Source organism: Rhipicephalus sanguineus, chromosome 6 (genome assembly GCF_013339695.2).
Source record: "Rhipicephalus sanguineus isolate Rsan-2018 chromosome 6, BIME_Rsan_1.4, whole genome shotgun sequence".
Lineage (NCBI taxonomy): Eukaryota > Metazoa > Arthropoda > Arachnida > Ixodida > Ixodidae > Rhipicephalus > Rhipicephalus sanguineus.
The window spans coordinates 141,324,636-141,340,667 of NC_051181.1; the positions used below are offsets into that span (position 1 = coordinate 141,324,636).

The 16,032-nt window shown below is 42.0% G+C and overlaps 1 protein-coding gene across 3 annotated transcripts in view; it reads left to right on the top strand.

Moving 5' to 3' along the window:
* The window catches only part of LOC119396578 (regulator of nonsense transcripts 2), a 39,649-nt gene that overhangs the window by 16,031 nt on the left and 7,586 nt on the right, over nucleotides 1–16,032 (top strand). For 2 of the 3 annotated variants that reach the window (XM_037663851.2, XM_049417146.1), the window contains exons 25-37: nucleotides 110–193; nucleotides 2,284–2,427; nucleotides 4,533–4,592; nucleotides 5,728–5,866; nucleotides 6,366–6,517; nucleotides 7,469–7,652; nucleotides 8,433–8,522; nucleotides 9,276–9,385; nucleotides 10,183–10,350; nucleotides 11,356–11,440; nucleotides 12,434–12,519; nucleotides 13,054–13,116; nucleotides 15,449–15,527. In XM_037663851.2, the coding sequence (XP_037519779.1) occupies nucleotides 110–193; nucleotides 2,284–2,427; nucleotides 4,533–4,592; nucleotides 5,728–5,866; nucleotides 6,366–6,517; nucleotides 7,469–7,652; nucleotides 8,433–8,522; nucleotides 9,276–9,385; nucleotides 10,183–10,350; nucleotides 11,356–11,440; nucleotides 12,434–12,519; nucleotides 13,054–13,116; nucleotides 15,449–15,527 (1,444 nt within the window). The remainder of the gene's footprint in view (nucleotides 1–109; nucleotides 194–2,283; nucleotides 2,428–4,532; nucleotides 4,593–5,727; nucleotides 5,867–6,365; nucleotides 6,518–7,468; nucleotides 7,653–8,432; nucleotides 8,523–9,275; nucleotides 9,386–10,182; nucleotides 10,351–11,355; nucleotides 11,441–12,433; nucleotides 12,520–13,053; nucleotides 13,117–15,448; nucleotides 15,528–16,032) is intronic. The other variant, XM_049417147.1, reaches the window with a different exon arrangement.

The window sequence follows — 16,032 nt, forward strand, 5'->3', positions numbered from 1 at the left end:
TAATGCAGCTGGCTTTGATGTTCAACATAACCTGTCAATCTTTAAATGGATCGAAAAGCAACGTTCTCTGATGTCTGTTTCCGCTTTCATTCTTCTGCTTTCCTTGCAGTCTGTTCGTGCTGTGCGACCACCACTTCACGAGTATATTCGCAAGCTTCTCTATAAGGACCTCACAAAGAGCAACACCGAAAAGGTGTGGCTATTCATTTGTCAAGTGGGCCCATGTGTACAAACTAGATGTCATGATCTGTTGGTGATGATCACATTTTGTGTCATTACTGTTTGGGTTTGTAGCAAAAAGATTTGTAAAACGTTCAGTAACATAATCATCAATGAATAGTATTCAAATATAAAGCCTGTTAGTATATTACCTTAGAGAGAAATTGGACTTCATGTAAAAACGCTGTCACTCAGGCACTTTCAATCGCGATCAGGGCCGATCTGGTTTGCATTTCTTGATCGCGAACAACAGCGGTCACTGTTACATGGTCCAAATTAAACCACATAGAGTTTGGCACAGATGGTGATCGTCTTGATCCTGATCGTGCCTGATCGCGATCAGAAATGACCATTTAGGAGCACCTGATCTGAATCCACCCTGATCACGATCAAAAGTGTCCTTGTGGCACTGCTATCAGTTGCTGGCAGACTGCTAAGGGACACTAAAGAGAAAAACGATTCTTCTGTTAGTAAAGTACTCTTTCACTATACCAAAATCATCACGCTTGCTTGATAAGATGCTTGGTAAGCGAGGAAACCCGCGAAAAGAAAATGCTGGTGGCGACGTCACATTGCCATTCCCGCACCAATTATCGTGACTTCATAGCTTTTGCCGCCGTACACAAGGGCCTACGTAGTTCCTAGTCAGTAAAAATGAAGTACATTGTTCTCTGAGGGTGCCAGGGACCTAACAAATCAAGTTTCAGAAAATTTCATTGAGCCAGTGTCGCCAAAGTACTAAAAGTACACGTGTGTGACGTCACGCGCAGAGATTTCGGCGCAAAATTTAAGAATGAAACTTTGACCTTGATTTTCTCCTCTATTAATACAACGGTGATGGTGACATTAACTTCATTACAGCTCTGAGAGTACAATTTATCAATCGAAACCAGTTCATTGTTTCACTTTAGTGTCCCATTAAATAAGAGGTGCTTTTTGAGCATGTTAAATTTCGTCGTTTAAAGGGACCGACAACTACCCAGAATACGAAATGAGTTGACTCCACTGATGTAAAGATTGTCCGTTGCACTGACTCAAACCAACCCTGTTTTTTTCGTGAGAGTTGTACTTATATTTTTATTTCTTAATTGAAAGTCGCGAAGAATGACCTGTGGCGCCTCTGGCGGCAAAAACATGCATGATCCGATGAAGACGGCCACGTGACCGTTGATTGCTGTAAGCGGTCGACGATTTTATTGTTAGTATTGAAATATTGTACGTTTCTTTATATTAAAAGGTACTACTCCATAATAATGTGCATATAGGCCTGCGTTAGTAGTATGCATTAAAGTGGCGCTGCCTTCGCGTGACGTAATGATCCCATGCTCGTCAGCGCGTCTTGAGCAACTTTTCAGCGTGCTCATGCAACCGTGCCCGCAGTTTACAGGTCGCTAAGATTTTGGAGCGACATAGTTTTGCTACCTACACTTCGTCTCAGAAATGATGTGCGCTGCTACTCGGTGCAGCCGTGCGTATGCACAGTTACGTTTTCGATTACTTGGCTTGGCTCGTGTATCGAGAGAGTAACGACGCTGGGACAAGCCATCCATGACACAGGCGCAGGCAACCTTGGGCGCAGGCGCACACAACGCTGTACAAATACCGGGAAGGTGTATAAAGCCACACATCTAATTGTAACAGCTTGCTATTTTCAAAACTGGTTGGAAAGCTTAAAATAAAGGTTGTTAAGCATAGTTACAGTAACTCCTGCGAAAGCAGAACAACGACAGCTTTCACAAGGGCTAGCGGCATCACTATCAATTCTCAGCGTTGCTGGAGCAAGCCTCCATGCGTGTTTGGAGCCTTTCAGATCGAAAAATACTGCTTTTAAAATAACTACGTGCTTTTCGGATAAACCGCTGCAGCTGCAAACGCTACGAAGGGTGAGCTTCCTGTCGCGCCGTAAAAAACTGGGTTGAGAAAAATCAGTTGTCGGTCCCTTTAAGCTTCAAGAACATGCTAGTGGTTAAGCTTCGCTGCCATAGCTTGCATTAGTGGCTTATGTGTGCAAGTCGTTGTTCTCTCCTGTTTTGTCGCGAGAGTTGTTCCGCTCTGTTAACGCAGATCCTCCGTCAGATGCGCAAGCTGGACTGGGAAGATCCCGAAGTGTGCGCCTATGCCACCAAGTGTCTGGTCGCCATCTGGAATGTCAAGTACTACAACATTCGGTGTATGGCCAATCTGCTGGCAGGCCTGGTTGCATATCACGTAATGTTCATCTTTCATATCATTGCCCATGCAAGGTTTCATATCATCTTCATCTTCCTCAGCCTATTACATTGCACGACAGGACAAAGGTCTCTCCCAGTGATCTGCCATTTGCCCTGTCATATGCAAGCTAATTCCATTTAATGCCTGCAGATTTCTTAAAGAGGCCCTGCAACACTTTTTGAACATGGTCAGAAAATGCTGCCAATTGGTAGTCAAGGCTCCCGAGAACACGCGATCCAAACATTATAGCGCAGCACGTGGCAGGAAATCTACAATTAAAGTTCAAAGTAAGCTAGAAATCGCTCGCTCTTCTCTCAACAAATGATGCCTATACCAAAATAAACTGCATCACATGCCCAAAAGACACGGCCATTGGCTGATTTCAACATCACGAGTTGCAAAGTTACTGTGGCATGTTGCATCATGGTCAACTGAGTCACGTGCAATGTTTATAAGGCTTGTGCGAATAGTAAATTGTAGCTTAAAAGCGAGTGAATGCGAGCCAGTTGGTAAGAATCCATGGTTAAAAACAGCGCGAAGAAGACGCGGACAATAAAGAACACAAATTTTAGGTTCGAAGTGCATAGCGATTTGGTTGAATAATTTCGAATCGAATTCGAATTGTATATATCACATATTGTAAAGAAAAATGAGCACGTTTGTCATGACCCAACTAACCTCCACAATTTAAACAAGGCATGTGCAAATGTCATTCTTTTTGGTTCAAAGGAAGTGGAAGCAACTTTGAATAGTACTAACAGGATTTGACTGTCGGTAGAATGCAAGTGATAACCTGTAAAATATGTTACGTTTTAAAATTTACTATACTTAGAGCATATAAGCCAGTATAACAAGGTTTTAAACTTAAATAATGATGAATTGATGTGAGGGTAATATGTTGCATTTAACCTTAAAGTGGGGCTTCGCGGCAATGTGGATTTTTCCTGGAAAGGTGTATTCACGGCATAGCACCCCTTCACTGCAGTGAAACCATCTCTACAGGGGGGTTACATGCGTACTAATATACACCTATTATTTCATTCCGACTTCGAAATTTCCAAGAATTTAAATTTGAATCGAAGCGAATTCGAATACTGTAATATTCGTTCGAATATTCGAACTGCTCAAATATTCGCACAAGCCTAGTTTATACGTTGGCCGTACGCATTCAAAGAAGACAAGAAGAGAAAGCGCTCCCTTTCATCTAACTTTCAGTGCACTTGCTGAGACGAAAGCCCTGTAACCCCGCTTGTACTTGACTGATTCTAAGAATTTTCGTGGCAGTCAATTAGTAGGCAATAAGCTCCGATAATGAGGTCATTTCCTGGTTACTCGGAAAAGTGTCGCACAGCCCCTGTAACTTATCACATCACTTACTCTGCCAATTTCTGCTGCGTTTCCCATCCCTTGGTAACTATTCCTTCACTCTTCAGTATCGATTATTCGTCATATACTAATTAGTGCGCAACCCACCCAGGTCCACCTTTTTCTCCGCTTTATGACAAGCTTCACTCAAGGTTTTTCTTCTTTTTTTCCTTATGTCAGAATACACTCAAACCTCATTATAACGAAGTCTCATCTGCCACAAAAATAACTTCGTTATATTCGAAAATTCTTTATAACCGTTTATTTGTAACACTGTGTCTATTGCAAGACTATTCATTTACTTCGTTATAACCGATAATTCGTTATATCCATGTTCGTTATATTGAGGTTTGAGTGTATTGTTCTTTTTCACAATTATTTCTGCATGGAGATGCCCATAAAAAAATCTTGCGGCTTATTGGACAGTCTTAGATGTAGAATTTGAAATAGGCCATGTTTTAAAAAAAGACTATTTAGGTGTATGAAATTTCTGTAATTCTTCTCCATAGCCAATTTATTGCATTCATTGTTCCCATTCAAAAACATAATTCCGTGGTTTATCCTTTGTATTCAACGAGAACATTCAGTAAGATGTCTGCGAAGTCCGTGAAGTGCAGTAAGGTCTACAACAGTATTTCCAATGCAACATAATTGTAGTAAAGTCGACAACTGTAAGATGGCAAATAGTAATGGCCTAATTAACAAATATGCAGCTAGCTCAATGCTTCTTTTTACAGGAAACGGTCGGCCCTCAGGTTGTGGACGGTGTTCTGGAAGACATTAGGCTTGGAATGGAGGTGAGTAAAAAGAGGGAACAGGATGTAGTGGAACTCGGATGTGACCCAATGTGTTTGATGTGATGTAGAACAGCCACAGCCACTACATCTCGCGAGTAAGCTTTTATTTACTGCAGAAGTTGATGTGAGGTTTCTGCTGTCGTTTCTTTTGCATTGGTGCTACATTGACCTCTTAAAAATTGTTGAAGTAGTCCTATGAGTGGTAGTGTCATCATCTGGCTTGATCTTTGAAGCGGATGTGTGCCATTGTTTTCTGCTTCTTTTTATTTTTCTTTATTACAGCAATATGTCGTTTCTGGGCAGTTCTAGAATGAGTTCCCCGCATTATAACCGTCGGCTGCTTGTACTGGCTTGCTTCGATTCCAGTGCCCTAATGTTGTACGTCTAGTTATAATGCAGAATTTAGGATGCATAATACATAAAAATGTTATGTTGTGCTGTACCATGGGCATTGTGCAATGCTCACTGTGCATGAAAGGTTTGATTATCACTGCTTTGAGAAATGTGATTCGTTGACGAGATAATTTTCCTTTGCTTGTTTTGAAAACGTCGCTGGTTACAAGTCTTCGGGGCGTGTCCTCGCATGTTCGTTGTCCTTAATTGCCAGCAGTCTGTTGATGCTATGTTTGGGCACACTTCCCGCCACAACATGTAAAGAACATCTCCCATGAATGTTGCCAACCATTAATGTAAGGACCCTCGTCCATTACTGATGCCTGACTGACTGTGCTGCGGTTCATCTTTGGTGTCTACTCGAAGAGTTGGTCAAATTGACTTAGTCGTTCTGCTTGTGTTACCTTTGGAACAGCTTGCTATCTGTTGATACAGCAGCCAGGTCAGCCTTGACTGTGCTGCGTGCTTTTGACAACTTTAAGTATACAGTACTCTAATTCAGTCCCACTAATTCTGTGCAGCAGTGCAATGAAAGGTGCGAATTGTTTTTGGCCAATCAGTAAGGATAACTGGCTGCAAATGTGTGTTGTAGAAAAGGGCTTGCCCTTCTGTGTACCAATGGTTCCTCCATGATTAATTTATCTTTACTCTGACTTCCTTTCACAATGTTGGTTAGGTAAAGTACAAAGCAGAATTTACTGGTTTCTATAGTGTGCCATTTATGCTGTCTGTTTCTTACCAGGTTAATCACCCAAAGTACAATCAGCGGAGAGTGAGCGTGGTGCACTACCTCGGCGAGCTTTACAACTACCGCATGGTCGAGTCATCTGTCATCTTCAAAGTTCTTTACTCTTTCATCACTTTTGGTGTCAACCTCAACGGTGAGCACACGCACGTTGCAGCAGTTCCTGAAGCTTGCATGGTTGTGGTGGCATTTCTTCAACTTAGGTGTCATAAATGTTCATCTCTTCTAGCTCTTCGTGACCCATCTATTCGCATTTTAAACTTAAAATCTTGCACTGGAGCATTCTTCAAAATATGTTACACTATCTGAAACTTAGTTTCTCACAGGTTTGAAACTTTCATTGCAATTTCAACACTCTGGGAGAGCTGGTGGCCAGAAATTTTCTGAAGCCCTGCTGTGCTAAACTTTTTGCTCATTTTTAGTTTGGCTTTGATTGCTTGTATGACCTTTGCTATCGCCAAGATGGCCATTCATTTGAGTAAATGGCAGAGCGAAATCGAACTGAAGTAAAGGAATCATTGCATAATTAGTGTGCTAAGTAGTTACTGGTTGACCAGTCTTCCGCTGGCTGTAATGGCTTGTTGCGACATGTTATTGCATAGTCTAATTTGTCACCTTTTGCTGTCATTGAAAAGTGACGTCTTCTTCAGGGTCTCCAAGTGCCTTGGATCCACCGGACAGCCTGTTCCGCATACGACTGGTCTGCATCTTGCTTGAGACTTGCGGACAGTACTTCAACACAGGGTCTTCCAAGAAGAAACTCGATTGCTTCCTGGTCTTCTTCCAGGTAAATGGTCCTTCCTTGAGACCCGAGTGTTAAGCGATGGATGGGCAGGGCTAGAAAATTTATGTGTGTCGGACTGCTAATCCAGTCATTGCACACTTTGCGGAAGCTCGTGTGATACCAAGAGAACATGTGCATTAATGTCGTGATGTGTGCAAGCAAGCTGTGCAGCTGTAACAAATGGATTTGCCGAATTTGCTTCATTATGATGCAAGTGTAAGTTCTAGAAAATCCTTTTAATATGTTACTTCTGGAAAGCAGAAACAACATATACGTTGCAGTCTCAAAAACATTGCATGAACGTGCTGAACACAATGTTCAGATCTGGTGATCGCGAGGAATGTTGTTAGTGAGGTTTGGCAGTATTTTATAGCCATTTACTTTGCGAGACCTCGGGAAATATCTTGTTTATTATTTGAACGGGACCTAATGGCGTGTAAAACCACTGTAGGACTTAAGAAAGCAGAAGGCATAGATACGTGTGTTGGCAAGATGAGTGATGCTATGTTGTTGATTCGTTTTCTTGCCATTTATTGATGCTGTCAAACGATGCAACATCAGAATGAGGCTTATTCTTATTACGCTTTTCCTGCACATGGTGGCTGAACCTGAGGCATTTAGAAAAGTAAATTTCGCCGTAGTCATGGAGCATGGTTCAAATACAGCGTTGGACGCTCCTTTGAAGCAGAGAGCTGATGAACTACACTCAAACCTCGTTATAACGAACACAGATATAACGAATTATCGGTTATAACGAAGTAAATGAAGAATAGCCTTGTCATAGCTACAGTGTTACAAATAAACGTTTATAACGAATTTTCGGATATAACGAAGTTATTTTCGTGGCAGATGCGACTTTGTTGTAATGAGGTTTGAGTGTATGTGCATAGGGATGTCATGTAGACATTACGCAAGGGCGTTTATCTGGTTCTCGTTTGTCTGGCCATTTCGCAGCAATATTACTGGCAGAAGAAGTCGTCCGACACGTACGGGGAGGAAAACCTCTTCCCCATCACGGTGGACTACCTTGTCAAGGACACACTGCTTCCACTACGACCGAAGATAAAACTGTGTGAGAGTGCCGAGGAGGCTACGGCTGCCGTTGAGGATCTCATGTCCGAGCTCAAACCCAAGCTGTGTGAGTGTAGAAGAGAAAATGTAATGTATTCGCTTGTCAGAATGTGGAGCTTGTGTTGCCCGTTTTCTCCCTTGTGTCTGTAATTGACCTGTCTTTGTCATTATATGCAAGATTATGCCTTGACGTACTCCCCTGCGATCCGTGAACTGCAGTGTTTTGGCCTACCACGTTTATTCGGATGCTGCCGGCACCCTACTTTACTTATACACTACGAGCAGCGGTTGTCGTGAGTCATGTTGATGTGTGCAATGTGTCAGGCATGGCTACGCTTTTCATGACGAAATGGCAAGTTAAATACGTAGCCACTGTAAGACTGAGGCTTAGTGTGCTTAACCCTTTGCATCCAGAGACACTTTTGAAAAAAGAGACAATGCCAAATTGTCCTTTTTTTTGTCCCTCTGTGGTTTCAGCATGCTGAAATTGGCTCAAGAAATGCATCCAAAACAATACCTTTCGTTCTTTTAGAAAAACATTAAGTACGGAAGGGACTTGGCTTTCCTACGTGGCTTGCAGTCACTTTTTCTTGAGTTGTGGTAGTAAAAAATGATATTAAATTACTGCAGTACCATCTCTGTATAAAAAGGGGAACGAAACATGTGGACTTGCTAAGACTGCCTTTGCTGAGAAAGATTGGGACATTTTGCTATATACAACATCTTCCAGTCCGCGGTAGTGGGTGTGCACTGTGCACGGACGTGCCACTCTTGTCTACGGAAGGTGAAGGGTTACTATATTTGGTACAACTGAACGGCCTTGTTCTTTATTTTCTTGCCTTTGCAGCCGAATACCTATCTCCACCTGCAGCTGGCGGTGAAGATGGGGACAAAGCCAAAGAGTTGGAAAACCTCAGCCCGATTCAAGAAGTTGAAGGTTGGTTGTGCATCTTGTGCTCTCTATTATGTGCCCAAGGGCTAGGCTTGTGCGAATAGCAAATTTTAGGTTCGAAGCGAATTCGAAGCGAATAGTGATTTTGGTCGAATAATTTCGAATCGAATTCGAATGGTATATGTCACATATTATAAAGAAAAATGACCGTATTTGTCATGACCCAACCAACCGGCACAATGTTTTAAAATTGTAACAAGGCATGTTCAAATGTCATTCTTTTTGGTTCAAAGCAAGTGGAAGCGACCTTGAATAGTAGCAGGATTTGGCTTTCGGTAGAATGCAGGTGATAACCTGTAAAATATGTGACGTTTTAAAATTTACTATACCTGGAGCATATAAGCTGGTATAACAAGCTTTTAAACTTAAAAAATGATGAATCGATGTGAGGGTAATCTGTTCATTTAACCTCGAAAGGGGGCTTCACGGCAGTGCGGATTCTTCCTGGAACGGTGCATTCACGGCATAGCACTCCTCTACTGCAGTGAAACCACCTTTACAGGGCGGTTACATGCGGATTAATATACACCTATTCATTCATTTCGAATACTTCGAAATCTCCAATAATTTAAATTCGAATCGAAGCGAATTCGAATACTGTAATATTCGTTCGAATATTCGAAGAGCTCGAATATTGGCACAAGCCTACCAAGGGCACATAGCAACTACTTGGAGCTGCTGTTGAGAGGTATGCTAATGTGCTATGTTTGCTGCACACAACTATCTTTCTTTCTTCAGAGGAACCTGATGAAGAAAACCACAGTGGTGAATGCAGTGACCAGGACGGAGACGTGGAGGGCGACGGTGACACGGATGTCTACAGTGGAAGCCAGAGCCAGCCGCTTGAAGTACGTTTGGTCCATAGCTGTGTTCTGGTTAACCTGTTAGCCTCTTGACTATATTACTAACTGCTTAGTGAATTTATGTAATGGTTAAGTTCTCTAGTTGATATCAAAAGTTTGTCAAGGTTTGCAAGTGTCATGAAAGTACTTTCTGTCAAGTCCCATTTTCTCTATGGTCTCGATGTTCTGAGAGTGCTGTATAAGTCATCAACTTGTTGCTTTATCGTTACTAGAGTTAGCAGGGCATGTCTATGATGCATTGCATTCTCCATGTTTACCATTCCTATTTTCTTTCACAGTTTTTCGATTGCCTGCGCTTTAGAACAGTCAATTCAGTGTTCTTATTTTTCAGCTGTTTTGTGAAAATTATCTTCGTATGCCAAGAATTACGCTTCTGTGTGACTTTAGTAACGCACCTTGCTGACCATGACATGTTTTAGTGCATTCTAGCACGATTTGGTTTGTCTGCCGCTGTGGTACAGTAGTTACGGTGCTCGGCTGCTGACCTGAAGGTTGCGGTTTTGATCCTGGCCGCAGCGGTCGCATTTCAATGGAGGTGAAATGCTGCAGTCCTGTGTACTGTGTGATGTCAGTGCATGTTAAAGAACACCACTTGGTAGAAATTTCTAAAGCCCTCCACGTAATCATATCGTGGTTTTGGCATGCAACACCCCAGATATTATTAGAATGATTTGGTTTTATTTTTATGACTCATGGCTACGAATCCCGGCTGTGAGTATCCTAGATTTTCACTAAGAATGCTCAGTGAAGGCCGATCACTGATGTCATATCTGCTGTTTAAGGATGAGGTTGGGTCAAGCACTGAGGATGAAGCCGGCAACTTGGACGAGGACCCTGGGAGCTCTCAGCAAGACGTCACATTGGTCGGTCAAAGGCCCCGGCGCGCCCCCTGTCCCGAGGATGACGACTTTATGGCGGCATTTGACAAGATGCTGTCGGAAAGCATACTCGTGAGTCTCGTGCCAATGCTTTGTTCTTTTTTTCGCAAGTCTTGAAACCTTCAGAGCAATTGTACACTGTTCGTGTGCTCCCAAGGATGTCAGAAAAAGCAGTCGCTGCACCCTGTTCTCTTGGAAAGAGAATGACAAATTCTTATCGATGTACAGCTTGTGTGTGTGTTAGCCTGCAGAATCACATTGCATCTCAAAAAACTCGCGGAAGATGGTCGTTGTTGTTGAACTCTCGACAGTCTCTTGTTAAAAGTAGGCCAGGCATTCCTGAGTGCTAAGCTTTAGTCCTATCTTTAATTTTGAACTGGTCAATGCTGGCTGACCACATCTGACGCAAATACCTAACATTTTATTACCAGCGTGTATTTGTTACAACCTCATTTGCTTAAGGAGCATTCTAGATATATTTTGCTATATCTGACACTTCGTTATGTCTATATTAATTATATTGGGGCTTTACTGTGTAATTTTTTGGGTTTGTTTTATAACTCTCTCACACTCTGTCAAGGCTGCTACAGGTTATTAAATTTAAGGCTTCCTTCGGGACTGAAGGCTTTGAAATGGTGTGATTCTGGCTGTTCTGCCACAGGGGCTACGACAGTTTTGTGGCGTGCCATTTATGAGCAATGTTTCACTTCGGTACATTTCAGTGATGCATGCAGAAGAAGATTATTTATGTGGAAATGTTCACGCACTGACAAGTGTGCTTGGTTGCTTTTATGAAGATTTGAACATCATTGTGTGGGGCTGGCTCAGTCTCGCAGGTTTTGTAATAGTACGTATGTAGGTATTTTTTTTCCACCCTTTATTCAAGGTTTGAAAATTGGAGGCGCAGGCTATGTGTAAAGGTAGATTATGCATAGCTGTATTGTGTGTTTCATGTGTTGTAAACGAACATGAGGTTTTTTAACTTCTTATTGTACAGATGTTTTGAACTTTCTTTTTACTTGTCATACGCAAACAAACTTCTTTGAAAGCTCTGAACGCACTTTACCTATATTCCAGCATCGTAGCCAGGACTCGGTGAAACCACAGGGAGATATCGTCATACCCATGAGCCTAAAGGGCACAGGCCAACAGAAAAAAACATGTAAGTCCATTCGTTTGCCTCAGTCTGTTTAAATTTTAAAGACGCACTCCTGCGTTGCTTCGTGTGATGCTAGCACGTGACTATATAACAAGTTCTCAGTTTTCTTGTTTTTGTTTTTGAACAGTAATGATTTTTAGTATGTTAACTCCTAAACTCCGGTGGCATGCTGCTAACGTGACATTCAATCCTTGCACTATGGCTGAAAGAGATGCTGAGGTGTGAAGTTCAAAATCGCAGGGGCTATTAAATGGACCAGAATAATAACGTTTTCTACTTATGCAGTGCTGGCTTTTTCAACAATGCTGGAGGTGTAGAAATCGTTTGTGCCTGATAGTGATAATGCGCACTATGGTATTTACAGTGTACATATACTTTACATTCAATTGTTGTCGCAATGTTCTTAATTGCATTTCATTGCATCTCTAAAGTGACACAGTTAAAGTGACACACAGTTAATGTGGACCTCGTTTAAAGAAAAACAATTTGGAAACCTCCCTTCAAATGAAACCAACAGTGTGTTGTTAGCAACCTCCTAGGAGAAATATCAGCACTTTTTGTTTTTATTGATATACATACTAGTACTAGTAATCAGTAAAGAACAGTTACCAAAATTTTAAGTTTGGTGACTGTTTGGTAAGGTTCCTGCCCGTCTTCGGGCTGGAAAAAGAACAGCTATACGAACCACTAGATATATTTTGAAATCTTCTCTACCAATTCTGCATTGTCATTGCAGCCATAAACTTAATAAACTAAGAAGTTTATTTGATGTCACGATCTACTAATTACTCTATTAATAGCAATGCAGAAGTACTGAGGGTTTCTTCAGGAGTTTACTAACACAGTTTGTCTTGTCTATGCAAAAGGCTTTGCTTCTCTTTTTTTTAATTAAAAACACAGTATGTTACCTAGGACACCTGGTATGTTAGAAGTTGTTGCTTAGTACTCGTAATGTCGAACTTTCCAACGTAACTTTTAAAAATCTGGTCATTGCAGATAGCAACCTTCTGGAGAAGAAAGGAGAGGAAGACAAGAACACCATGAACTTTATCCTGATGACCCGCAAAGGAAACAAGCCCCAGGTTTGAGATAAAACATCTTGGTTCTCGTTTATCTGGCTGAAGCTGTTAGCCCTCACTATGCTATTGTCTTTGGTCTCACCATTGTCTGTAATGCAATGAGGAATGAGTTGTGTCGTTGGAGGTCAGTGCTTGGTAATTGGTTCTTGCTTCATTTGTCTTACAAAATTATCAGAGTTGTGAAAAAAAGGCTTAAATATTTATTGTTCTGTCCTGAATGCTTCTTTGGTTGCCGTGTGACTTGTCAGAAACTGCCTGTAAAACGTCAGTTGTTTTAAATGCTGATTTGACTTTTCAGTGCAACACAAAGAAATTTAAGGCATGTCATTTCTATGGATATTAGCCTGCCTTAGTCAGCAAAGAAGGTTGTAATCGTATTTAAAAGTTTAACTTGGTGTCTGCACATTAGCCAAGTGCATAATGTACACCTGGTGTCAAACAAAACAATTAAAAGTTCACTGAAATTAACAGGCATTAATCGTTGCTTGCGTAAATTAAGGTGTATGATATTAAGGCCATGCACGTGTGTGTCTGCAGTTCAAGAGCCTGGAGGTTCCGGTGTCTTCAGAGCTTGCACAGAACCTGAAGGACAGGGAGGAGGTGAGCGACCTTACCGAGCAAGCTCGCTACAATCAAAGCATTTCGATATTGTTACAGTCTTAGACCTTCCATCTTCTGCCACAGTGTCTAGTACTGAGTACAGGGGTAGTCAAAAGTTCACAGATTGTGCTGCCATAGGAATACTTGGGATAGTGACCTGCGAACTTGTACACACTCTTTTTAGTATAACTGGTTCTTTGAGTTTTTGACCTGCCACTGTGGTCTAGTGGTTATGGAGCTCGACTCTGACCCGCAGGTTGCGGGATCGAATCCCGGCCGTGGTGGCCGCATTTTTGTTGGAGGCGAAAATTCTCAAGGCTTGTGTACTTTGATTTAGGTGCACGTTAAAGAACCCCAGGTGATCGAAATTGCCGGAGTCCTCCACTACGACGTCTCTCATCATCATATCGTGGTTTTGGGATGTTAAACCCCAACAATTATTATTAGGGGTGTGCGAATATTCGAAATTTCGAATATTTTTTTAATAGTGTTTGCTATTCGATTCGATTCGCACTGAAATTTTACTATTCGAACTATTCGAACTTGCCAAAGACAAATGCAGTCAACGTCCGGTTGAAAGTGACCCCTTCAGATATTTCAATATGCTTCACCTCATTACACTCTCGTATTGCGGCAAAGCTGCCTTTCAAGCACCGTTACGGTCGAACTTAGCCAAGAGACAAAGTCCGGTTGAAAGTGGTCCCTAGATTTTCAATATGCTTCACCTCATCACACCCCCGTATTGCGGCAAAGCTGCCTTTCAAGCTCCGTTACGGTCGAACTTGGGCAAGAAACAGTCAACGTCTGATTGGAAGTGGTCCCTAGATTTTCAATATGCTTCACCTCCTCACACCCCCGTATTGCGGCAAAGCTGCCTTTCAAGGTCCGTTACGGTCGAACTTAGCCAAGAGACTGTCAACGTCTGATTGGAAGTGGTCCTTAGATTTTCAATATGCTTCACCTCATCACACCCCCGTATTGCGGCAAAGCTGCTTTTCAAGCTCCGCTACGGTCGCAAATGTATTAAAGGAGTACTGACACGATTTTGAAGTGCAGCAAAACGGACGTTTTTGTTTTCCTTGGCATGTAGTGTTAACGCTCTCCTCACACCGCATCCGGGAAACACGTATAAATATTTAAGTTTGATTTTAAAGTTTTCATCTCCCAGCATCTGCAAGGCAGCTTCACCGCATGGAGAGCCCTATGACGTTTCAAGTCGGCTCACTTGGTTTGCGAAATCTGGGTTCTGCATGCAGCCTAAATCACAGAAATTGCTGTCGGAGGCACTGGACGACAGTTCACTCATCATGAACCACGTTCGACTGACAGCAAAGGACAGCAGGTGCATATTTCGTGGGTTGCAGTCTGCCCGTGACGTCACGAGCAGACTTGACACGTCACTATGAAGCCGCCCTCTCGAAACCGAAACCGAAACTGCTGGTTGAAAGAAGCGGTATTAAAAATATATGCAATGCATCCCCAGGCACCACGACACTCTTTTTAGGGTTCTCGACACCCGTGCTTTCATTCAGAGCAATAACCCGAAAATTTTTAAAATTCATGTCAGTACTCCTTTAACTCAAGGAAACGCTGGTTCCAATATGGAGACGAAAGATGTGGCAGAGTTGGGGGCTCAATTAATGCTGTTTTGGACCTGAAATTTAGGCAGGAAATCCAAAAAATCGGACGCCGAAGCTTTTTAGCATCCAAAATTTCAGATGTTCTTATATATCGACGTCTACGAGGCAGATTTGGAACTCCAGACTTGAAGAGAGCACACCCTTGTCTGCCACTTCAGTTGGCCTTCCACAGAAGTTGAAAGAGAAGGAGAGGCTGAGGAAATGGCATCTCTGCCTATCACGTGTAAAGTGTCGTCGGCAACACTTTGGTTGCACCAAATCATGTACATAAATACAATTCGGCCTCTACAATGCCTCATTCTTGATAAGAAAGACAACTATGAAATATGACCCCACCAGCGCTTCATCAACCTAGCGAAAAGAAACACTTTCATGTTGCTATCTCACAAGAACATACTTAGGGATTCTCTGCAACTTTTTCTGTAATTTCACTTCGAATTATTCGAAATTATTCGATTCGATTCGCACTCAATCTTTATTATTCGAATTCGCTTCGCACCCAACATTTTGCTATTCGCACAGCTCTAATTATTATTATAATATTCCTTGAGTTTTTGAAGTGTTTTGCAAAAATTTACTGAGCTCTTTGCCACAGGCTAGCTCCACTAATTGTGGACCTAAATGCTGCGTCTTCTTGCGTCTCGTATTGTTTCTAAAGCCATTTTCACATTCCTTGGCTCTATTTCTCTTAGGCTGAGAGAGCAGAGAAGGAACAAGTGAAGATGCTCACATTAAACATCAACGAAAGGCAAGAGGAAGAAGATTACCAAGGTGAGGGAGAGAAGAAAGCGCGGTAATCATGCTGCAAGAACTGTGGCTTCTGCAATAGTTGTTCTTAAATCTTAAGGCCAGTGGGTGTAAGTGGCTGGTGTTACTGTTCACTGCATGGCCTGTGCACCTGTCATGGTTACAAACTACAGTGAACTCTCATTAATTCAGACTTTGTAGGCCTTTTATATCTCTGCTGCAGGTATAAGGAACACCAGCGGGCTCGAATGAATTGAAGTGACACACTTCTGCGTTCAAACCAAGCAATTTTTTGTTAATAGTGTCAAACGATTTCTTGTTGGAATACCTTAGTGCTTTGACTTTAAACTATGAGTCAAATTAACAAAAGTCGGCTGTACCTATTAAAAATGTCACCTTGGTGGATACTCTAACCATGCTTCATCGCATTCGCAACAAACAATTTATCACAAAGCTTTTCAGTGACATCATTTCTAATTAATTCAGAATTGAGACAGATCCAGTTGCACGATGTACTGGCCCGCATGAA